This window comes from Lepidochelys olivacea (assembly GCF_965140295.1).
Source record: "Lepidochelys olivacea isolate rLepOli2 genome assembly, chromosome: 1".
Lineage (NCBI taxonomy): Eukaryota > Metazoa > Chordata > Testudines > Cheloniidae > Lepidochelys > Lepidochelys olivacea.
Window position 1 is genome coordinate 28,979,475 of NC_140411.1, and position 23,879 is coordinate 29,003,353.

The window sequence follows — 23,879 nt, forward strand, 5'->3', positions numbered from 1 at the left end:
GGACTATCTGTGCCTGTGGCAAGAGCAGCCTACAGATCCTTGCTGATCTGAAAATGCCAAGCCACACCACCACTCTCAGCCCGACTCCTGCTGGCTTCCCCTATCCCAGCAGTGCAGGTGGCAGCAACTCAGAGCTTGGCTACACTTGCAAGATACAGCGTATTAAAGGAGCCCCAGGCGCACTAGCTCACTACCTGTCCACGCTGGCAAGGCACGTAGAGCGTTCTGACTCCGTGGCTAGAGCGCTCCTGGTTCTCCACCTCGGTGAGTGGAATAAAATTTTGTGCGCCCCTACTGGAGCACCGCAGCAGCAGTGTGGACACCCTGGTCTGTTAGTATACTCTGATTGGCCTCCAGAAATGTCCCACAATGCCTGTTCTAGCCACTCTGGTCATCAGACTCGCCCTTTAAATTCTCTGGGAATTTTGAAAATCCCCTTCCTGTTTGCTCACTCCAAACTGTTTCCTGTGCTGAGGCGGAGGAAGACACCCCCCCCCCCCGCAGAATCCCTAGATGCATTCAGCCAAGAGCTGTTCTCAAGCCAGGAGGAAGGTAGCCAGTCATGGCAGACGGTGCTTGGGAAAGGACAAACACCACAGGAGGTTCCCGATAAGCAGCTTTTATTTTGGGAAGGAAGTTATTCAGTGCAGGCTCTTGGGGTGAGGAGGGATTGGCTGATAAGCATAATGGAGCACCAAGCGGTCTTTATCCTGGCGCTCGTAGCCAGGCAGGCAGAGCACTATCTCACCCGTCCCCCCCCGCAGCCCTTATCCCAAAACTTTCCCTTGTGCCCCCATGTAACCTCCAACCCACTTTCCCCAACATCTGAGTTCTTACTGCTACCAGCTGCCTTCACCACCCAGCCCTGAAAACTATGACTCTTACCCACTGCACTCAACCCCCATTACCATGCAGTATAGCCATCCTGAAGTGCAGCACTCATTGCACAGCACTCCAGACAGGAAGGCTGAGTATAACAGGACATACGTAAATCTGTGATTGTACCGTTCCCCATCCCACCCCCTTGCCCTTTCTGTTTCCCAAGCACTTGTGTTTCTTTTCAATAAATGGATTTTTTGGCTTTGAAAACATTCTTTATTATTGCATAAAGTAAAAGATACCTTAGCCCAGGAACGAAACAGGCACTTCAAGTCAGTGTAGCAAACACAGATTCCTACTAACATTGGAACCACTGCACTTCACTCCTGTGCAGGGCACCAGACATTACTGGTGGCTTTCTGCCTCAAATTGCTCCCTCAAGGCATCCCTAATCCTTGCAGCCCCGCGCTGGGCCCCTCTAATAGTCCTCCTCTCTGGCTATTCAAATTCAGCCTCCAGGTGTTGAACCTCTGAGTTTCATGCCTGAGTGAATCGTTCACTCTTCCCTTCACAAATGTTACGGAGGGTACAGCACGCAGACATAACCATGAGGATGCTGTCATTGGCCAGGTCCAGCTTCCCATATAGAGAGCGCCAGCGGCCCTTTAAACGGCCAAAAGTACACTCCATGGTCATTTTGCACTGGCTCAGGCTGTTGTTGAACCGCTCCTTGCTGCTGTCAAGGCTCCCTGTATAGGGTTTTTGAGCCACTGCATTAAAGGGTAAGTGGGGTCTCCAAGGATCACAATGGGCATTTTGACTTCCCCTAAGGCGATCTTCTGGTCTGGGAAAAAAGTCCCAGCTTGCAGCTTCCTGAACAGGCCAGTGTTCCGAAAGATGCATGCATCATGCACCTTTCCAGGCCAGCCTGTGCTAATGTCAATGAAACGCCCACGGTGATCCACAAGCACCTGGAGAACCATAGAGAAATACCCCTTCCGATTAATGTACTCGGAGGCTAGGTGGACTGGTGCCAGAATTGGAATATGTGTGCCATCTATCACCCCTCTGCAGTTTGTGCATTTGTGCAAAACCATCCACGATGTCAAGCACATTACCCAGAGTCACGGCTCTTCTGAGCAGGATGTGATAATGGCCCTGCAACCTTGCATCAACACTATTCCAAGGGTCGACTTTCCCACTCCAAACTGGTTAGCGACCAATTGGTAGCTGTCTGGAGTTGCCAGATTGCAACGGCTACCCGCTTCTTCACCATCAGGGCAGCTCTCAATCTCGTCTCCTTGTGCCACAGGGTTAGGGCAAGCTCCTCACACAGTCCCATGAAAATGGCTTTTCTCATCTGAAAGTTCTGCCGTCACTACTTGTCATCCCAGACTTGCATGAGGATGTGATCCCACCACTCAGTGCTTGTTTCCTGAGCCTAAAAGCAGCATTCCACGGTGGTGAGCATGTCCGTGAATGCTACAAGCAAACTTGTGTCATATGCGTTATTCGAGTCAATATGATTGTCGGAGCCCTCACTGTCACTTTGGATCATAACAAATAACTCGACTACCAAACGTGACGTGCTGGCGAGACTCGTCAGCATACTCCTCAGCAGTTCGGGCACCATTCCCGCAGCCCGAAAGGGAAGACAGAGCACGCAGTACAAAACACGTTGAAAGATAGTGCTAAATGTGGGCGGAAGCGCTGGGATGCGAACCGATGCATGACGGGGCATTGGGACAGGACCCAGAATGCCCCGCACCCCCCCCCACTCCCTTCCCACAAGCCACAGCGCCAGAATGGGACGAGGTGCTCTGGGGGACAGCGGCCCACAATGCACCGCCCCCAGGGCCGCAAACGTGGCCACGCCCGTGCGCTGGCAGCTGTCAGTGTGGACAGACTGCAGGGCTTTCCCCGCTGCGCTCCCCGAAGGCGGGTTTAACTCACAGCGCCCTACATCTGCAAGGGTAGCCGTGCCCCCCCCCCCCGAGTGTGCTGAAACTTAGACCTCTCCCTTCCACAAAAAAGGGTGTGGGGGGGGCTGAGGCACCCACCTTGGCCAGCAACCCCCCTCCCCGCGGCTAGCTGTGCTCGGTGGAAGGAGCTGCGGGCGCTGCTGCCCAGCGGCCTGAGGCACTGCACCGCCCTCCCCACGCCGCGCCTGACAACCTGGCTGCGGAGCGCCGCCCAGGCCGCCGGGTCTGGCCCCGCCCCACGCCCGGACCCAGGCAGCGCCTCCCTCTGGTCTCCACTTCCCCGCCCGGACCCGCCAGTCCGAACTCTCCCGAGGCCCCTCCGGAAAGAGCCGAAGTCCGCGGCGGCCGCTGGGTGGCGGCCGCGCCCCTAGGCGGTGTGTCCCCGGCCGCTGCCCGTAGCGGTGGTGCGCATGCTCGGCGGGGCCTGTCCGCCGGGGCTCGGCGGGCTGCGCGCTCCGCTCTGCCGTGGCCAGCGGCGCCCCAGCCGCCGGGAAGATGTCGGGGGCGCCGGCGGTGCGGATCAGCATCGAGTCGGCGAGCGAGAAGCAGGTGCAGGAGGTGGGGCTGGACGGCAGCGAGACCTACCTGCAGCCGCTCTCCATGTCCCAGAACCTGGCGCGCCTGGCGCAGCGCATCGACTTCAGCCAGGGCTCCGGCTCCGAGGAGGACGAGCCGCCGCCTGGCGCGCAGGCCCGCGACTGGGCCGCGCCCGGGGACGCCGAGGACGAGGAGGGTGAGAGAGGGGGCGGGGGGCAGCAAGGAGACCCCCGCCCCGCCGCAGGGCTCCCCACCCGCTGCCCCGCGCTGGGACCCAGCCTCCGGGAGGCAGCGCCTGTGCCCCTCCTGGATCCCCAGGGGCAGCCCTCCGCCCTGGGCGACGCCCTGGCCGCGCCCACCCGCCCCGCTGCGTTCTGTGACTTGGGGCCGGCCAGCCCCTAATGGGCCTGCCGTCTTGGCCCTGACCCGAGAGCTGCGCAGCGCGGGTGGCCCCGCTGAAGTCGCTGGGATCCTTGCAGGCCCACCTGTGTGGCAGGGCGGGTAGGATCCATGCCACGAAGTGGTTCAGCTGCCGTGAAAATGCCACTCCGGGACTAAACTCGCCTTCGGCAGAGTCCGGAGCTGTCATGGTCCATGCCCTGCCTGAGCCTGTGTATGCTGACCGCTAGTGTTTGCAGCCAAGCGGTACTAGGGTGGTGGGTTCTACACTGAATGTCGTATGAGATACCTTCCTCAATAGCTGAGCCAACTATGGTGGTCACTCTTTCCTGGGAGAGAGATACTGGTCAAAACGTGAGTTTCGGTGTCCTGTCATTGCTGTCGCCTATATTAGCCCATTGCTAATGTAACCTGGTCTGTGCATTTGAGGCCTGAAGCAGTTCAGATCCTGAACAAACTCCCACTTACATGACTTGACCAGTGCACCAGAGACTCCAAAGTAAAAAGCGTGTGCTGCTTCATTTTGAGCTGAAGAGCTATGGCTCTTTAGCTGGGGCAATAAGACTCTTATTCTCTCTGGATTAGGCTCAGAGGAGGACATTTAACATACACCTACATAAATAAAAGGTATATTTTAAAATGCAGAATGTTCAGAGTATTTGCAGACTGTCTATGCCCTGTTTCAGTTTAAGGACCAGTGTGGTATAGACACCGTATTTGCTCTTGGAATATAAACCTTTGTTTTGTTTTTGTGCTTTAGGGTTGGTAAAGTTTCAACCATCTCTTTGGCCTTGGGATTCAGTGAGAAACAATTTAAGAGGTGCCTTGACTGAGATGTGTGTGCTCTACGATGTTCTCAGCATTGTCAAAGATAAAAAATTCATGACTCTGGATCCAGTTGTGCAGGATCCGCTTCCCCCAAAGCAGGTACAAACGATCTTATTGTTTAATACATCCTGATAGCTTAATACTGAAGATCCCATACAACTGGGACTTCTTATATAACCACAAAACAGGTGTAGCCTAGGGCAAGCCTCCCCATGCTGTCCTACCACAGTGCCTCATCTTCCAACGGGAGGGACCACTTCTAGGGGGGAGAGGGTAGCTCAGTCTCAGTGATGTATCTGCTGAGACTGCCAACAAGTGTGCCAGTTATAGTAGTGTGATACCTGCATATGAAGCTAAGGGTTTGTCTACACTTACATTTTATAGCATTCTAACTTGCTGGCTCAGGGGGGTGAAAAATCACCCTCCTGAGTGCAGCAAGTTAGTATGCTTTAAAGCGTCAGTGTGGACAGGCTCTCTCCCAGCGCTCCTGGTAATCCGCCTCCATGAGGGGAATAGCTCCGAGCGCTGGGAGCACTGCTCCCAGCACTTGGAGCCTGTCCACACTGATGCTTTAAAGCATACTCTCTCCCAGCGCTCGCGCGTGACCACACTCACACTTCAAAGTGCTCCTGTGGCAGCACTTTGAAGTTTCTAGTGTAGACGTAGCCTAATTTCAAAATAAGTTACTAAATAGCACAGCAGATAATAATTTTTAGGCACTACTAGTTTCCAGTCATTAGAACTATGAAGATTTGTTTACAACTTAAAAATATTTACAACAGCTCAAAATTGGAATTTATTTTCATATTTCCAGAATCCTCAGACTTTACAGTTAATTTCAAAGAAGAAGTCACTAGCTGGAGCAGCCCAAATCCTGTTGAAAGGAGCAGAAAGGTTATCCAAATCAGTTGCAGAAAACCAGGAAAATAAGAGACAACGAGATTTCAACTCCGAGCTCTTGAGATTGAGGCAGCACTGGAAGCTGAGGAAAGTGGGAGACAAAATCCTCGGGGACCTGAGCTACAGAAGTGCAGGTATGGCAGGTCACCAGTTATCAAGAATGAATCTTAAATCTTTTATTTCACTAAACCATTTTTGATGATTAATTGTAAACACCAAAGTTGGAAAGGAATGATTGAAGTGGTAAAATACTATAAGTACTGTGAAGGAACTAAGAAAAAGGAGAACTTACATTTAATACCAGGAGAAACATCCTGATATTGAGATCTCAAAGATAGTGATAAAGCTGCATCACTTTTGGTACATTAAAAGTAGACTGTTTGGAGAACTGAAAAGGTACTTTTAAGGATCAATCCTGCATTGGGGTGGGTTAGATGAAAAGTAATTTTTCTTCATCTCTGATTTCTGTTATCTAGATTTGTTCTGTAAAAATTGTTCAAAAGATATTTGGTCACTTTTATTCTTTTCTGAATTGACATACAACCCCCATATTCCAAAGTACAGACTTTACAATACTAAAATGTAGTTTATGAAGTATTAAATGAGAGATGATAAATGTTATTGATTAGAACATACTAGGTACTATAACCTGGGAAAGAGTTCTAGTACGATACACAAAAGGTGGTTGGTTGTGTTGTTGTTCATACAAGGTTAATAATGTCCTAATGTCTTGATTCAGCAAGTAATTAAGCAAGTGATGAACTACACACACACAAACGTAGTCCCTTTTGAAATCAGTAAGTATACATGTGCTTAGAGGTAAGCCCTTGTGTAAGTGTTCGCGGCCTAAAGGAGAATGTGGCATCACCGTGACAAAATGAAAGAACCACTTTATTGTACCATCTAAAAATCTGTGTATTAATCTGTGTTAAAAAAATAAATCCAAAGAGTTTTAAGCATTATGTGGAAACATAATATGATCATTTTGAGCTGGGAGTAAAATATTCAGGTGCAGTGTCCCTTACTGGTAAAATCACAGGTACTATTACATTTAAGCCAACAACTCTCCTCGCATTCTCTCTTACCTCCCCCACTCCCAATGCCCAGAAAAAAGGAAAGGAAACCATATAGCCCAGATCATATTGTTCCACTGTATTTCTCAGCGATAACGCGTAGAGCCTCTTCAATTGACAATTATGGGGTGGAGATAAGACATTTTACTGAATTGAACCCCCCCCCCCCCCGAAACAATGTTAGTCAAATATAAGCAATATCTCTCATATGATGCAAAGATGAGAAGACTTCTAATCCATAAAAACATTGTCTTGTGAAAGCTTTTAAATGTTTTCATGATATTTTCTGTTTCCCTTTTTAGGATCTCTCTTCCCTCATCATGGGACATTTGAAGTGATAAAGAACACAGATATTGATCTGGATAAGAAGATACCAGAGGATTACTGTCCTTTGGATGTTCAGATTCCAAGTGATTTAGAGGGATCAGCCTATATAAAGGTTTGCCTGAAACATTTGTTGGATAGCTTCTGTACTATTCATGTAGTTGTAATACAGAACACAAGACAAGTAACATTCTTTTTCATTTTCTTGTATAGGTTTCTATTCAAAAGCAAGCTCCAGACATAGGTGACCTTGGCACAGTTAACCTATTTAAAAGACCTCTGCCAAAATCAAAACCAGGTACATTCTTTAAGATCCGGTCTTAGGGATTGAGTTTGCATTTGACGCTAAATTGGTGAATCTCATATTTTGGAGAAATACTCGAATAGTACCTGAAAATAAGAACAAAAGGGGAAATAATTTTCTCATTCTTGGTTTAGCTGAAATTCTTCACCTAAATGCAAAATGAGACTTTGCAAACGTGACCCTTTCAAAATGTACATATGGATATGATGCTATTGAAGGTGTTAAAATTCCTTCAATGACTCTAATGCACATGCTTGGCTTCTGAAATGAAGATGTTAAAACCATATTTGTTTAGAAGGAGAGTCAACCATCTAACTTGAGATTAATTGAAAATCACTTACATAATATGGGTTCTGTTTAAACCCTTTTCTCAAATTATTTTACTTATATATTTTAAGTATTCCAAATATACAACAGGATGAACTAAGGTATAATATTCGTGGTTTTGATGGGGAGGAGCAGCAGGGAGAAAGAAGCACATCACGTGCCTTCTGTAGTTCATGGAGCTGAGCAGCTAAATTTTGCCTGAAAAGGTTACTAATGGTAACTCAGTTTATTTAATATTCTGTTTCAAGCCAAAATTTAGATTGAGACGTTTGATGTCAGCTCAGACCATTTACAGAATTGTTTAAGAAATTAAGAGCAAGTTTGTGAGATTTACTTATATGAACAGGACAGCCTGTATTTTACAAATTAATTGGGGATTAAGGAGCTCATAAAATTGATCTCAGAATTACAGTAGGTGCGGTGCACTGCTTTCGTCTTGTCCTTTAACCCATTGTAAAGCAATTTCCAGTGCACTCTAAAGGCTTGGAATGTGAGGGCATATTGACTTGTTCTTCATCAACATCACTTTTGTTACGTGATTTCACATGCACTCACACTCACCATCCCCCCACCCCCCCAGTTGCAAAGAATGATCTTTATAATTGTTCATTCGTAAGATCGGTGTTCATAAAATTGAGATTCTACTGTAAATTTAGTGTTTAGAAGATACCTGTAAATTGTGAACACAAAGTCTATCCCGTCAATCTCTTGTATTGCTATTAAGTAAACGCAGGAAAAAACGCAGTACAATTAAAGAAAACTACATGAAATAGTCTTCATAGAGTTAAGTTGGAGTTACTAGCTTATGTAATAAGTATTATATTGCAAGTTATTAAATTCTTTGCTAAATGGAAATTTATATTAGATACGACTGGTACAATGTTCAGCAGTAGCCGCCCACTTATTTAGTGGTGTTGGATGAGAGGAGCATATTATGCCAGTTCTTTAAGGTCTGCATTAGTTGCCTGTGCAATTAAAGGTGTTTATAGAGTAATATTAAGTCCTGAATGGTCTGGGACCTGGCTACTTACGCTAGTGCATGGAGAGAGGCAGTCTCTTGACAGCTGTGGTCAGCTTGGATACTCTTGCATATTTCTGAGATTTAAATGTTTCAGGGCAGGGCATTTTAAGTGGGGAGTGCTCAGTGCTGGAAATAACTTTCCCATTTGCCTGACAGACCAGTGGTTTTATGTGAATTGATGGTATGCTCTCATTTGGAATACCATAGTCAGTTCTGGCCACTCCATCTCAAAAAAGATTTAATATGATTGGAAGAGATTTAAAGGTGAGCAATAAAAAGTACTAGATGCAGGAAGAGTGTGAAAACATTGGGAGTTAAGTCTAGCGAGGAGACAATTATAAGGGGAAATGATAGCAGTATAGAGCAGGTGAATTGGATGCTCCTATTTACCTTTTCTCATAATACAAGCCCAGGAGGACATCCAGTCTGAATGAAAGGTGATACTTTAAAAACTCATAAGAGGAAATGTTTTTTCATAACACTTACGGAATCTGTGGAATTTCTTTTCCATAAGATATCAGTGAATCTAAAAGCTTAGCAGAAAAACTAAGATTTTTTTTTTTAAAAAAAAAAAACTAGATGTTCTTATGAATAATGACCTCTACAATTTCAAACTAAGACATGAGATTTCATGCTTCAGAAGCCAGTCACTAAGTTTTGGGCTTAGAAAGAAACTTGGTGCTGGCTGCTCATAGACAGAATGCTGTACTAGATAGACCACTGGTCTGATCTCATATGGTAATCTTTATGTTCAGGGCATGAGGCCCATCTGTTTATTCAGGCCAATATTTTAAAAAATGGGAGCCTAAATTTTGGCTTCTAAATCCATACTGAAGCACCTCCCTGATTTTAAAAAATGTTGTGTGTTTATGTGCATGGGTTAAGTTTGCAAGTCTAAATGTACTGTTTTGAAAGTGTGCCTCAAAGAAATTGCAAACCAAGTAAGCAGACTGTCATCTTAACTGTTTGTACAGTGCCCAGCACAGTGTAGCAGGGCTGTCTAGGTGCTAGTGCAATACAAATAGTTAATAAAATGCCCATGTAAGCTTGGTTAAAATTCACTAATATTTTGTTTTGTATTATAACAATGTTCACTAATATTTTGTTGTTGTATTATAACAAGGTTCAGCTCAGGTGGGAACAGTAGGCTAGATTTTCCAGTCACACTGATCACCTGGTGCCTTAGTCATTCTCTAACAGCTGAGATGTGAATTAGTAAAATGGGTTGCTTTTTGTTGTTTCTTTGAAAACTTGGATGGCTCGTGTATTTCAGGTGCTCCACATTGGCAGACAAAACTGGAGGCTGCACAAAATGTTCTCTTATGTAAAGAAATATTTGCTCAGTTGTCTCGAGAAGCTGTTCAAATTAAATCACAAATTCCTCACATTGTTGTGAAGAACCAGATCATCTCCCAGCCTTTTCCAGGTAAGAAGCCTTGCGAGACTCTTGTCATGGAACATGGAATTCACAGAATTGTCTATTTTAATCCAGACTTAAACTTTGATTTGTATGACGTTTAAGCAAGGTCAGTTGACCTCCTTGCTTCTCTCATTATACCAAATGAAGAATTGGATTAAAAGTAAGACTTCCCTGGAAACCACATTATGCATCTGATCTTTTCTGACTAAAGTGTTTTGTTTTGTTTTTTAAATGACTCTCATGGTGCACTTGTATTATTTCAGTAGTAATGGTACCAACAACAAAAGTTGTGGTAGTCCAGTACACCACCTTGTGGGGACTGGAATTTGAGGCTTTTTATCAGTCCTTCTCTCCAGAGGTAGGTTTATGGGAGACTACAAAACTTCTAATTGACTTGTGTTAATGGTACCTGAATAGAGAGAAGACTAATACCCTTCAATCAGGCTGGCCCAAGAATATGGGGACTCTGAAAGCATCCTCTGTGCTCAGAGTTGCCTTGAGAATCTACACCATGTTCTCCCTCCCCCCTGCTGAGAGTGATCCTGACTCCATCTTTTGAAGATTTTTTTGGATTGCTTCAAAAAATATAATGGTTGGTAAACTGGGTGATATGAGAATTATTTCTTCCCCAGTATGCTGCAGGGTCTCGACCTTAGGAGACTTTCCTTTTCTTCACTTGATAAGGAATTATAAATGAAAAACACCTCTTAAGTCACAAGTTGATCCCTGGGCACTTTATTAATTACAAATTGGCAAAATGATCATGTTTTCTTTTCTGGTTTGCACGGTGTGACATGATAGTTTGTTTGAATTTCTCTGAAACAACATTGGTTGCAAAGCTAATGATTCTGAAAGGGGATAAGGGGAAGAGAAGAATAAATTATCCTGTCTTGTTTCTACTTATCAGCATGGAAAAGTTGACAGTGTTTTTGCTTTTCATTTTCTTTATACAGGTTTGCAATTGTCTATTTCTTTGTGTCACTCTTCTAATGATAAGAAATCCCAAAAAGCTGCTTCTGAAAAACAAAGTCCAGAGGATCACCTCTATGTTCTGGAACACAATTTGCATCAGCTGATCAGAGAGGTAATGCATTTTTAGTTGAACACTGAAGTTCTCTTATTTCCCATTCAGAGTCTCTGAGCACATCATATAACTATAATAATGCCAGAGGCCAGTCATTTTCTATCCAGCTGTATAAGGCAGCCTCTGTTGCATATATGAGAAATGCCACCATTGTGTAGATATGCAAAGCTGATACCAGGAGTTTCACTTGTACCTTCATGGGATATTATTTCCTGGATGTAGCCTCTAAGTTGGATGCTCATTTCAGGAGAAGGTCCATGCAGGTCATGCTTAAAGTAGAAAGAACAGTTACTTACTATAATTACGGTTCTTTTGAGATCATTCTCCCCGCTCCTCTTTTTCACTATTCTGAACTCTTACTATAAATTCTTGATTCATTAGAAGGAGCTGCATTGTGCTTGAGGCTTTGCCCCCTAATATATCTTTTTGGGAGCAAGGAAAGCACAAGGACATGCATAGCCTTAAAAAACAGTAGAAAGTTCTACTCTGGAAAGTTCTGAGATCATATGACCAGGATATGTACATCTTCTTCAGCATGGTTCCAGTGAATACTGAAGCAAAATAGGCATTACACACCTCAGCCTTCTTGATGTCCTCAGTTATTTGCTCTTTTCCCCTCTGAGTAGAAGGCCTACACTTTCCTTTGTCTTTCTCTTGCTCCTACTGTATTTAAAGAACCTCTTTTGCCTTTTATGTCCCTTGTTAGGTGTAACTCATTTTGTATGTTAGCCTGATTTTGTCCCTACCTGTTTGTGCTATTCTTCTGTATTCCTCCTTAGCAATTTGTCCATGTTTTCTCTTTGTTTTAGGATTCCTTTTTGGTTTTCTGGTCATTAAAGCTCTTGATGGAGCCCTATTGGCCTCTTACTATTTTTGGTATCTTTCCTTAACATCAGAATAGTTTTCAGTTGTGCCTTTAATGTTGTCTCTTTGAGAAACTGCCAGCTCTTCTGAACTCCTTTTATCCCTTAGATTTTCTTCCCATTTTCATTCCTACCAGCTTTCTGAGTTTGTTCAAGTCTGTTTTTTCTCAAAGTCCATTTTCCTTATTCCGCTGCTCTTACTCTTTGCTTTCCTTAGATTCATGAAATCTATCCTCTCATAATCACTTTTACCCAAATTGACTTCCACCTTCAGATTTGCAACCAACTCCTCCGTGTTGGTCAGAATGAAATCTAACATGGCTGTCCTCCAGTTAGTTTCCTAACTTTCTGAAACAAAAAGTTGTCCCCAGTACATTCCAAGAACTTATGGGAAATTTTGTGTTGTTATACTATTGCAACAGACATTTGGGCAGTTAATCCCCCCCCTCCCCCCATTACTACCAGGTCTTGTGTTTTAGATATTTCTGTTTTGTTCTAGAAATGCGTCATCGACCTCCTCTTCCTGATTTTGTTAGTCTAGCAGACTTCTGTCATGATTAAGGCTATGTTTTAGTCAAGGGTATTTTTAGTAAAAGTCATGGTCGGGTCACTGGCAGTAAACAAAAATTCACAGCCATGACCTGTCCATGACTTGTACTATATACCCCTAACTAAAACTTGGGCTGCGGGTGCTGGTGGGGGAGGTTGGCCTGGGACCCCTGCAGGTGCTGGAGGGAGGGAGGGTTTGCATGGCTAGCAGGCTCCCTACCTGGCTCCGCACAGCTCCCCAGAAGCAACCAGCATGTCCTTGCAGCTCCTAGGGGAAGGGAAGGCCAGGGGGCTCCGCTCACTGCCCCCGCCACTGGCACCAGCTCCGCAGCTCCCATTCACTGGGAACCACAGCTAATGGGAGCTGTGGGGGTGGTGCCCACGGGTGGGGGCGGCGCACAGAGCCCCCTGGTCCTTCCACCTACGAGCTGCAGGGACATGCAAGCCGCTTCCAGGGAACCCCCCGAGATAAGTGCCGTCCTGCACCCCAGCGCTGGGTCCCCACCAAAACTACTGCTGCTGGCGGGGTGGCACACGGGGCATGGTGGCACGAGACTGCTCAAGCAGCGGCTGGTGCGGATGGCCACAGCCGCTGCAGAAGTCAGAGGTCGTGGAATGTCAGAGTCTGTGACTTCCATGACCTTCGTGACAGACACGCAGCCTTAATCATGATGTCACTCCTATTTTTCTTCCCTTTTATCTTTACCCAGAGACTTTCAACTGGTCTGCCACTCATTTCCCTCCGGACCTCAGAACTAGTGTATATATTCTTGATGCATAATGCAGCATCTCCTCTCTTTTAGTTTTCCCTTCTCAGTGTGCAAAAGATCCAAATAAACAGGGAAGCAGACTATACAGGGAAATATGAAAGGACTGTTCGTAAAGTGCAGTCAAATGCACAAAGTAAAACTAGAAAAATGAATACTTTTCTTAGTTTTTATTACTGTGATTATAGGTATTCAAATAGCATGCAGTTTTTTGTTTTTTTCCCCAAGAAGTGTGACTTTTTAAAGTTATCCTTATAAAACATGAGGCAGTGTATTATAATTGGTTAGCGGCATGTATTAGAAGAGCACATACTTGAGATTTGTTATCTTCTCCTTCTCTCATCCCTCCTAACTGCTTTTATTTGTTGCAGTTCCACAAGCAAACTTTGAGCTCTACAATGATGCCACATCCAGCTAGTGCACCATTTGGCCACAAGAGAATGAGAATGGCAGGACCTCAGGCTTTTGATAAAAATGACATTAGTTCCTTACAACCAAATGAAGGGCTTCTGGAAAAGATCATTAAACAGGCAAAACACATCTTTCTGAGGCACAGGTATGCGCACAAGCGATTCTTGGAAAAGTCATAGTAAAACTAATCCTTCTGTGTTCCACACAGGCTGTGAATTAATTTTTGAAAATGTTCCCAAAACTTATTACTGTTGTTATTCCTGAATGCTTTTCTAACAGTTTTGTTAGTGCCTAATATTAAAGATTAAAAATCCTGTCTCCAAGTACGTGAGTGTAGTGACTCCCATGGAATGCAAACACAGAAAGTTCAATACTACTTGTAAGGTACCCGTCTACAGGATACTTATATCATGATAGTTGTCTCTGCTTTAACAAAAGCACTACCTCAGTCCTTTTCAGAACTTTCCTCCGTACACTGTGTAAAAACACATAGCTGATCTCTATGCTGAGTAACATATGTTTATATTTTACATGCACCCCCAAAGATAGTCTTAAAGTGTAAGCAGATACGCTTCTTTTGCAATTCAGGCACCAAAACTGTTTTGGTCTCCTTGTGTGTGCCCAAACTGCTTACCCTATAATGCAAATAAATGTAGCTTTAGGTGTCATAAAACTTAGTTTTGTGAAATAAGTTTATTTTACAGTGTAATTTACAGTACCGGCTAGATCAAACTGATGTCTACTCACTACCCTGACTTTATTTGGAGAAAAGATGGTGGCATACACTATCTAGATATCTAGACCATGATTTTATTATCCCTGGTTTCAGAGTAACAGCCGTGTTAGTCTGTAATTTCCAAAAAGAAAATGAGTACTTGTGGCACCTTGGAGACTAACCAATTTATTTGAGCATAAGCTTTCGTGAGCTACTGCTCACTTCATCGGATGCATGCTGTGGAAAGTACAGAAGACGTTTTTATACACACAAACCATGAAAAAATGGGTGATTATCACTACAAAAGGTTTTCTCTCCCCCCACCACACTCTCCTGCTGGTAATAGCTTATGTAAAGTGATCACTCTCCTTACAATGACAGGTTTCAGAGTAACAGCCATGTTAGTCTGTATTCGCAAAAAGAAAAGGAGTACTTGTGGCACCTTAGAGACTAACCAATTTATTTGAGCATAAGCTTTCGTGAGCTACAGCTCACTTCATCGGATGCAATGTGTATGATAATCAGGGTGGGCCATTTCCAGCACAAATCCAGGTCGTCCCCCCCTCCCCCCAACACACACACAAACCCACTCTCCTGTTGGTAATAGCTTATCTAAAGTGATCACTCTCCTTACAATGTGTATGATAATCAAGGTGGGCCATTTCCAGCACAAATGCAGGGTTTAACAAGAATGTCTTGGGGGGGGAGGGGGAGGGTGTTAGGAAAACACAAGGGGAAATAGGTTACCTTGCATAATGACTTAGCCACTCCCAGTCTCTATTCAAGCCTAAGTTAATTGTATCCAATTTGCAAATGAATTCCAATTCAACAGTCTCTCGCTGGAGTCTGGATTGGAAGTTTTTCTGTTGTAATATCGCAACTTTCATGTCTGTAATCGCGTGACCAGAGAGATTGAAGTGTTCTCCGACTGGCTTATGAATGTTATAATTCTTGACATCTGATTTGTGTCCATTTATTCTTTTACATAGAGACTGTCCAGTTTGACCAATGTACATGGCAGAGGGGCATTGCTTGCACATGATGGCATATGTCACATTGGTAGATGTGCAGGTGAACGAGCCTCTGATAGTGTGGCTGATGTTATTAGGCCCTGTGATGGTGTCCCCTGAATAGATGTGTGGGCACAGTTGGCAATGGGCTTTGTTGCAAAGATAGGTTCCTGGGTTAGTGGTTCTGTTGTGTGGTATGTGGTTGCTGGTGAGTATTTGCTTCAGATTGGGGGGCTGTCTCCCAAGATTTGTGAGAGTGTTGGGTCATCCTTCAGGATAGGTTGTATCCCTATCCACTTTAGTCATGGAAGTCATAATAGAACTAGGGCTGTCAAGCGATTTAAAAAAATTAAATTACTGGGGTGTGGTTTTTCTGCTTTTGTTTTTTTAGAACTGCTCGAACCATTGACAGCCTAGCTAGTCGTATTGAGGATCCACAGATTCAGGCCCATTGGTCAAACATAAATGATGTTTATGAATCCAGTGTCAAAGTTCTAATAACTTCCCAAGGATATGAGCAAATATGCAAGTAAGTATGAAAACTGAAATATTCTCTACTTAAATAGATAGTTATCTCTTTTAGCTATGGTGATTGAGTGCATATAACATTGTGTTGCTCCTATGAGATCCAGTCCAACTTCAGGCAGACCAACATGAGCTTAGTTTTTGTGTATTTGCTTTATATGTTCAGGTATGGAATATTAATGTGGTTGCAGAGAATGAGAGAAAATTTAACTTTCCATAGATTAAGATAACCTTGTCTTAAAAGTAACACTCTGCCAAAACAGCTTTCAGAAGAGAGACCCTAAAGTTAAGTCTATCTGCCTTCTGTAGCAAAAATGTTACATTCATGTAGGAATTTAGTACATATATATATATTACCTTTTTCTTCAAATGTCTATGACGGTATTCCTTTAGGGGAAGAGTCAAATGTTGGGCCTGGTTACTAAAAGTGTCCTTAAAATGCTTTCCTCTACTTCCACATTAGTGGGCTGGAGAAACTGCTAGATTTCTGAACCAAGAGTTGCACCTTGTTAATATCTGTTGGCTTGTCTATACGGAAACTGGAACTAAAATAATCACTTGAAATTCATGCCTTTAGTTATTTCAGTGCAATTCTGTGTGTGGACATTCTGTAATACAGGTGTCTGTACACAGACTTGCACCAAAATAGACATTCATATTGCAGAATTGAATATTACATAATTAAAGGCATGAATTCCTACTCATTTAGTTACTTTGGTTCCAGTTGTCATGCTGGTAAGTCCTCAGTTCTGTGCTGCATTGGGTGACCCTGAATTTATTGAGAGCAGAGATGAGTCCCATGTGGGTTGTACTGGGTCTTCACCCTCTGCTGGCTCTGTTCTTTTAAGTTGACAGGGAATTGCAGTTGATGAGATTCTGTGCTCTTGGAGCACTTCAGCGAACAGGAATCTTACCAGCTAGAGTGGGACTGATATTGACAAGAATAGAGCTGGCTGGGAGAGAGCGGATGTATGTCATGTCACCTGCATCTCTGATGATAAACCAACATCCACTGTTCTAAGTTAATCAAAATATTTTAAAAACAGAATTTACCAAGCAACCTTGAAAGGTTTGTTAGGGCTCCCCCTGCCCTTCCTTGGTTCTTGTCAGACAGACAGAAAGCAGAAGGCCAGAGTCCAAAGTGCAGGCAATGCAATGTTAATTGGGGTTACGAAGCAAGCATAATCCCATCTCTTTACACCAGTAGAGCTTTTCTTTTTTCCCCACCGTCTCCTTCTTAACAGGCTTAATCATACCTGTAGTGCTCGCCCCTGGTACCACCCATTACAGTTTATGGTCATGTTCCATTTTGGAGAGTGTTGAGTCTCTGGGTTTCAGTACCACCTCTTTTGTACCCCATGGGAGGGGTAGGGAGTGAGGTTGTGTACTGGCCAAGGCTACCTTTTCTTTGTTTTTTAGTGTTTCTTATACCGCCCCTCTCGACTAGGAATCGAGGCAGTTGTATATTAAACTCCCACCATACAACACTTAAGCTCTGTTTCTTTTCTTTTCTCATTATACAAAAAACCCCATCTGTAGGCAGAAGCAACACACAGTGTCTTTGTTCCTTATTCACATATCTTAGTAAGGATATAAGAATATCAAAAGTCAAACAGGCAAACAAAACCGAAAATTCTATCTCAGGCTAATAAACAGGCCTCAATACTATATTACCATATCTAACAAGGTTCATGCTTTGTTATTCATTCAGATAGAAGCCATTTCCCATGTCTGTCCTAATCAAGAACATGAGGGTGTCAAGATGGTAGCTTGCTCTTGGATTGTCCTTTAGCGTTTGTAAGATGCCTTTTAAAAGTGACTTTTTAAATTAGGAACTTTTATTAATGTAGTTGTAAACTACCAATTTCTAGATGACTTTTCAATAAATATACTGATTGTATCTTTTTGTTTAAAAGGTCCATTCAGCTACAGCTGAACATTGGAGTTGAACAGATCAGGGTAGTGCACAGAGATGGAAGAGTTATTACGTTGTCCCATCAAAAGCAAGAATTACAGGATTTCCTTCTGTCTCAGGTAAACTCACGTTCAATTCCTGGGACTTTTTCTTGCATGTGTTTGTCTTGTGTCTGCGATTGGGACAAACAGTAATAAGTAACATGAGTGTATTTGAAACAAAAGTATTGTTTATTGTCAGATAGAAACTAGGTAGAAATTCCACATGTGCATACAAGAATGTCAGTAATTTTGCAGGTTTAGTGATGATTGACCACATTCTCCATAAAGAAATGTTTGTGTATCGACGGTGGGAACTGTATCACGTTTTAGCCAGGTGGCTGTGAGTTCAGAAATACTAACAAAGAAGTTCATTTGAAATACATTTAAACGCATTGTTTGTGCTGTTCACCATGTGAGCCTTCAGAACACAGTGCCAATCTAATAAGCATGCTGCTTTTCTTAATCATAAGATTCTACTTGGTGGGAGCCATGTCGGAAACTAAGGTGTTTTTTTTAAGTAAAACAAACTTGTTCTAGCCAAACCCCATCAGGAATGGAGTTCTTAATAGTTAACATGCCCTTAATTAACATCACTTTCAACATTGTGTCAGGGTTTCCAACTTTGCGTGTGACACTACTAAATCACTAATGTTTGAATGAACTGTGGTTTCTTAACTGTTTACAATGAGTCTTGTTGTTTTTGTTCATATGTGACAGTCTTTTCAATACACATTATGTAGTAAAGATGCAGGCATTGCCTTTTTACAGTTTATAATGTGGAATGCTCAGACAAAACAAGTTGGAACAGATTCTGTTGAGGGAGGTATTATTTTCCTCTAATAAAGTAGTTTTCAAACTGGTTCACAGAGACCTGGCTGGTTACATGGCATTGGCTCCTCTCTGTTTCCAACAAATAGATCGTGTTAAAAGCAAACTAAAATGCTTTTTCTTATAAACAATTGCTGTAGTTTCTACTAGAATGTTACACGGGTGTAAAGTGTGTTTGGTAACCCCAACTCTAATCTTCCCAAATTTGCCATGTTGGAATGATTCATTACCACTTTTCTGCATAATACCCTGTAAATGCTTCACAAAAAGGGTTAGGTGTCTCTCTTAATTGGATGTGGGACTAAAGGAAGGACACTTCTGAAACCTTAACCATATACAAGATTTTTGAGTAGCTTTAGAGACTTGTGTTAGTTTAAAATCCAGAACTTGTAAGAGAACCTCACAAAAACTATACGTTGAAAGAGTTATAGATGTATTGAACTGTGTAGCTTGTGTATACTGAATAACTCTATCTTCTCCACCGCCAAATGAGCTAGTAACAGGCATGTATGAAGTCAAATTTCTACTTGCTATTATATGTATTGAGGTATTTCTATAAAATGACCAATTCTTCTGAAACAGGGTGGTGCATTTCAGGTGGAAATCACTTATTTTTTTCTTAAATGAGTAATACAGGACAAAAAGAAAAGGAATACTTGTGGCACCTTAGAGACTAACCAATTTATTTGAGCATAAGCTTTCGTGAGCTACAGCTCACTTCATCGGATGCATAAAGTGGAAAATACAGTGAGGAGATTTATATACACACAGATCATGAAAAAATACACATTGTAAGGAGAGTGATCACTTAAGATGAGCTATTACCAGCAGGACAGGAAACAAAGAACAGGAACCAGGGACAACAAAAACAGTAAGAGACAAAGATAAAAATAACCTAATCCTCTGTCTTCTTTCAGATGTCCCAACATCAAGTACATGCAGTTCAGCAGCTGGCTAAAGTTATGGGATGGCACGTGTTAAGTTTCAGTAATCATGTGGGTCTGGGACCAGTAGAGAGTATCGGCAATGCATCAGCAATAACTGTGGCATCGCCAAGTGGAGACTATGCTATTTCAGGTAGACTTTTGTATGATTTATAATAAATGTATGAGAACTTTCTAGCAGTTTGATTATAGAATCAATCCTGAGAGTTTATGGCATCATTATGTAACAGAGTACTTTATAAACAAGCTTTTTATTTTATGGGTAGCATTGCCATCTATGCAAAGTAGTGATTCAATCAAGTTGGCTACTCATTGCTGTTTAGTACGTGGGGTAATCAGCTTAAAGCATTTTTTAAAATATTGTTTTCTGATTTTGTTCTGTAATAAATGCAGGAGAAATAAATTGTTGCATATTTAAGATAAAGTAACTTTGCATTACACATAGTATAAGGCCACTAGAACTAATCATTCCTGGTCTTGTACTCTGATCACCAGCCCTTATGCTTCCATATGCACTGATATTGCTGCACTGAAAAGCTTTGTCCCCTCACTAAATCAGTTTGACTGTGCTATCTTAGAGAGCTAGATTCCCACAGTACTTTAAAAAAATGGCAAAGATCTCTCCGATAGTAGCTGTAACAAAAATGTTGGGAGACTTCATAATTGTCTCTTTGAAAGATTACACTGGAAAAGAATTCTTCTATAAAATCTTCTTGAGAAAGCCCACAAATAAGATTCAGACTTGGGATAAAGCTCAGTGGGAATTGTTGGAGACATTTTAGGATTCCTGTGCTCATTTAACTTTCCTGAATACAGTTGTTGACTACTGGTTTGCTCTGACCAGGAAAATGTAGTGCAAAAGAGCAATGAAAACATGCAGGGAAAATAGGAAAACTTGAGAGCAAGTCAGAAGAAGACTTCATTAGAAGTAACAGTGTTTTAATTTATTTTTTTTAGTTACAATATGGAAATGTACTTAAAGGAAAAGTGTCTGGTTAGTGTACTTTGTATAGGGATATTTAATATGATGAATTAAAAAAGCCGTAAAGGCTTTATACTTACATATTTTCTGTTCATTGCAGTACGTAATGGTCCTGAAAGTGGCAGCAAAGTTATGGTTCAGTTTCCACGATGTCAGTGCAAAGACCTCCCCAAAAGTGATGTGCTACAAGACAGTAAATGGAACCATCTTCGTGGGCCATTCAAGGAAGTTCAGTGGAATAAAATGGAAGGGCGTAACTTTGTATATAAATTGGAGCTCCTCATGGCTGCCCTAACTCCATGCTAATTGCCTGACATCTTACTAAGGAGGACACTGGATTGCCACTCATTTGTAGTGGTATCAATGATCACAATAAAGGGAAACCTACCCTGGGAGACAATACATGAAAATAGAAAACAGTGCAAAAGTGTTCAGTTTTGCAGTTCTCTATAGATGTGTATCCATTGTGATTATGTCAGAACTATGTTACTTGCTATGTGAAATAAATGATTTTTTTAAATGTTCCTTACAATTAGTTTAAAAATACCATTAAAATATGACCTTATTTTTCTAGCTTGTAGTGTTCATATGATACCAGGGGTGGAGTTCTGAAGGTTGCTGTTTATTGCAGATGCCTAAAATTGCCTTTGCATTTGACTACTGAAAGTTACTGAGAGAACATCTGACTAATTCGTGTGATCAAATTTTTAAAGATACTTGAGCTAATAAACTACAAACATAATATAGCTTTCTGGTAATATTTTAGAGTGGTTCAGATCCAATTGGCTATCCCATTTTTCCTTTATAGTGAAGCTCAACAGCCTGTTCATTCCTGTATGGAAAAACCTCTGTTCATGTGTCTTTGCTATTTTCCTCAAAATACCACCTATAAGCTCTTCTGAGAGGTGATGATTTTTGGCCTTTAGAGAATATATGTTATGCTACCACTGAGCATTTGTGGGAGCAGTCCTAATAGTCATAGCGTGTTCAGTGGCTTGCTCTTTTAACTGCTAGTGGATTATTTGGATAGAAATAGACAATGAAGGGAACAGCAGAGCCCATAATGAATTATTAAAGCCTCATAAGATTCATAATTCATGTCCTCCTTTTGGAGTGAGCCTCTGACATGAGCCCTTAAATTGGAGTGTCTCCGTGGGACCCTACTTTGGTATGGCCTCTGGACGTTCTTTCTCCTATTCTTTTAAGGGAAAAGAAGTTTGTTCACCCTGAAGGTATGGGCAAGTATATGTGGGACTGTATCTGTGGGAATGCTCTTCGATGCCTGTTTGTTGACAAATTTTCTATCACCAGTAATCATGGATGGAGGTCACTGACCTGGAATGGACCTACCTGGGTGTGATTCAGATTTTGGCTTTCTCCAGAAGTGTTTTTCTGTAGCACCCAAAAGAGGGCAAAAGGGAGGGTCTTTCTGTGTTTGCATCTGAAGGAAGTTGCAAGAAGTCCCCTCTCCTAAACTGAATTTGTTTTGTATGGACCCCATGTTTGCAAATCCCAGACTAGGTTGAAGACTGGAACTGTTGTGATGAACACTTCTTGTAGTAATTGTGCTTGCAAGCTAACACTGTTCTTGTCTACTTTGGGTGACCTCAATGTTCACTCACACAATAACTTTTTTGGGTGATTGGTTTTAGTGGTACCCAAAACAGGAAAAAATGGGGGAACCATTTGTGGTTGAGATTGACACCTCTCGTTAGTTTATCTTTAGGTTATTGTGCAAAGTGTCTCTCTCTTGCCTGAAGTTGAATTGCTAGTGGTTTGTTTCGGCATCTGTAAGTTCTAGAATTTTGTGCATACTGTACACTGAGGTCAGTTAGTACATCTTATAAATCACAGATAAAATGTGTGGATTGATTGAACCATGTTACTTCTGTGGTAATAGTGACTATTTCAGCTATCTTCCCCTGGTGATAGAGACTAACTATAGCAACTATATATTAGACAATACATTCTGCAAATTGGTTTTTCTGTGTGTTTCCAAGCCAGTTATTTTAATTACAATATTAATCACAAATATGGAACATGGCTTTTTTTCAACACATTGAAGCACTAGTTTGTATCATAACTGATTGATTTATGAAAATGAAAACTTTTCCTTTTAGCTTCTTATTGAAGGGACATTTCAAGGGAGGAAATGAAAAAATAGCAATTGAAAATAGTTTACAGGTGATAGAAACCTTACTGGAGGATACATATGACTTCTCCATAACATAACACTAAAGATACTTTTCCCCCCCTCTTGCAAAGGCTTTACAAACACTGGTCATAGTCAGATTCCAGGTAGAGAAGGAGATATTGTGTCTGCTGAACAAACTTCTGAGACCTTTGCCTCAGAGACATGATTTAGAATGAGGTTGTTCCCAGCTCCCATTCCTGTGCTCACACTACTACCCCGTGCTTCTCTAGTTCAATACAAGAAAATGTGAGATTGTGAGGTAGGCTGAAAATCACAGGACTTCCTTTGGAATGTAAGTTCACATTAGGGATACCACTGCACCCAGAAATAATGAACAAGCATTCCCTGATGTCAGATTGAGGTCACAGAGGGGCTACTTTTTTTTAAACTAATTTTGCTGGTTGCTACTTTTGTCACTTTGAAAAGGAAAGTAAATGCAAGGGAAACACGTTTTTGTAGGCACTGCACAAAGGACTTGTACTTAAGAAATTGGCCAAGATGTTGAGATTTGCATTTGTAATGAGGTGTCCACCCCATCTGAGGCCTGAAAGGGTTAAGGTGGCTAGGTGGGCCAATTAACTGCCAGGCTGCACCTGGAGGAGGAGCCAGTGTGCAGTAACTTAAACAGTAAAACCTATAGTCAGTCACTGCAGTGTTTCTGGAACAGCAAAGGAGGATCAACAAAAATGATTAGGGGACTGGAACACATGACTTATGAGGAGAGGCTGAGGGAACTGGGGATGTTTAGTCTACGGAAGAGAAGAATGAGGGGGGATTTGATAGCTGCTTTCAACTACCTGAAAGGGGGTTCCAAAGAGGATGGCTCTAGACTGTTCTCAATGGTAGCAGATGACAGAACGAGGAGTAATGGTCTCAAGTTGCAGTGGGGGAGGTTTAGATTGGATATTAGGAAAAACTTTTTCACTAGGAGGGTGGTGAAACACTGGAATGCGTTACCTAGGGAGGTGGCGGAATCTCCTTCCTTAGAAGTTTTTAAGGTCAGGCTTGACAAAGCCCTGGCTGGGATGATTTAGTTGGGGATCAGTCCTGCTTTGAGCAGGGGGTTGGACTAGATGACCTCCTGAGGTCCCTTCCAACCCTGATATTCCTGATATTC

At 42.5% G+C, this 23,879-nt stretch overlaps 1 protein-coding gene across 1 annotated transcript; it reads left to right on the forward strand.

The window, feature by feature from the left end:
* The first annotated feature begins 3,193 nt into the window (after window positions 1–3,193).
* On the forward strand, window positions 3,194–21,093 carry MED17 (mediator complex subunit 17). The gene is made up of 12 exons (XM_084642511.1): window positions 3,194–3,534; window positions 4,498–4,664; window positions 5,380–5,599; window positions 6,841–6,977; window positions 7,076–7,160; window positions 9,788–9,940; window positions 10,888–11,018; window positions 13,569–13,753; window positions 15,725–15,862; window positions 17,775–17,892; window positions 19,560–19,719; window positions 20,669–21,093. The coding sequence occupies exons 1-12, from the start codon at window positions 3,297–3,299 to the stop codon at window positions 20,872–20,874; spliced, it is 1,938 nt and encodes a 645-aa protein (XP_084498637.1). The 5' UTR covers window positions 3,194–3,296; the 3' UTR covers window positions 20,875–21,093.
* Window positions 21,094–23,879: the final 2,786 nt, after the last annotated feature.

What these genes read in the sequence shown, in the direction of transcription:
- MED17 (XM_084642511.1), top strand. Translation starts at nt 3,297, where the DNA reads ATGTCGGGGGCGCCGGCGGTGCGGATCAGCATCGAGTCGGCGAGCGAG. An exon ending in GGACGCCGAGGACGAGGAGG is followed by an intron (nt 3,535 to 4,497) that starts GTGAGAGAGGGG and finishes TTTGTGCTTTAG; the next exon opens with GGTTGGTAAAGTTTCAACCA. An exon ending in CCTGAGCTACAGAAGTGCAG is followed by an intron (nt 5,600 to 6,840) that starts GTATGGCAGGTC and finishes TTCCCTTTTTAG; the next exon opens with GATCTCTCTTCCCTCATCAT.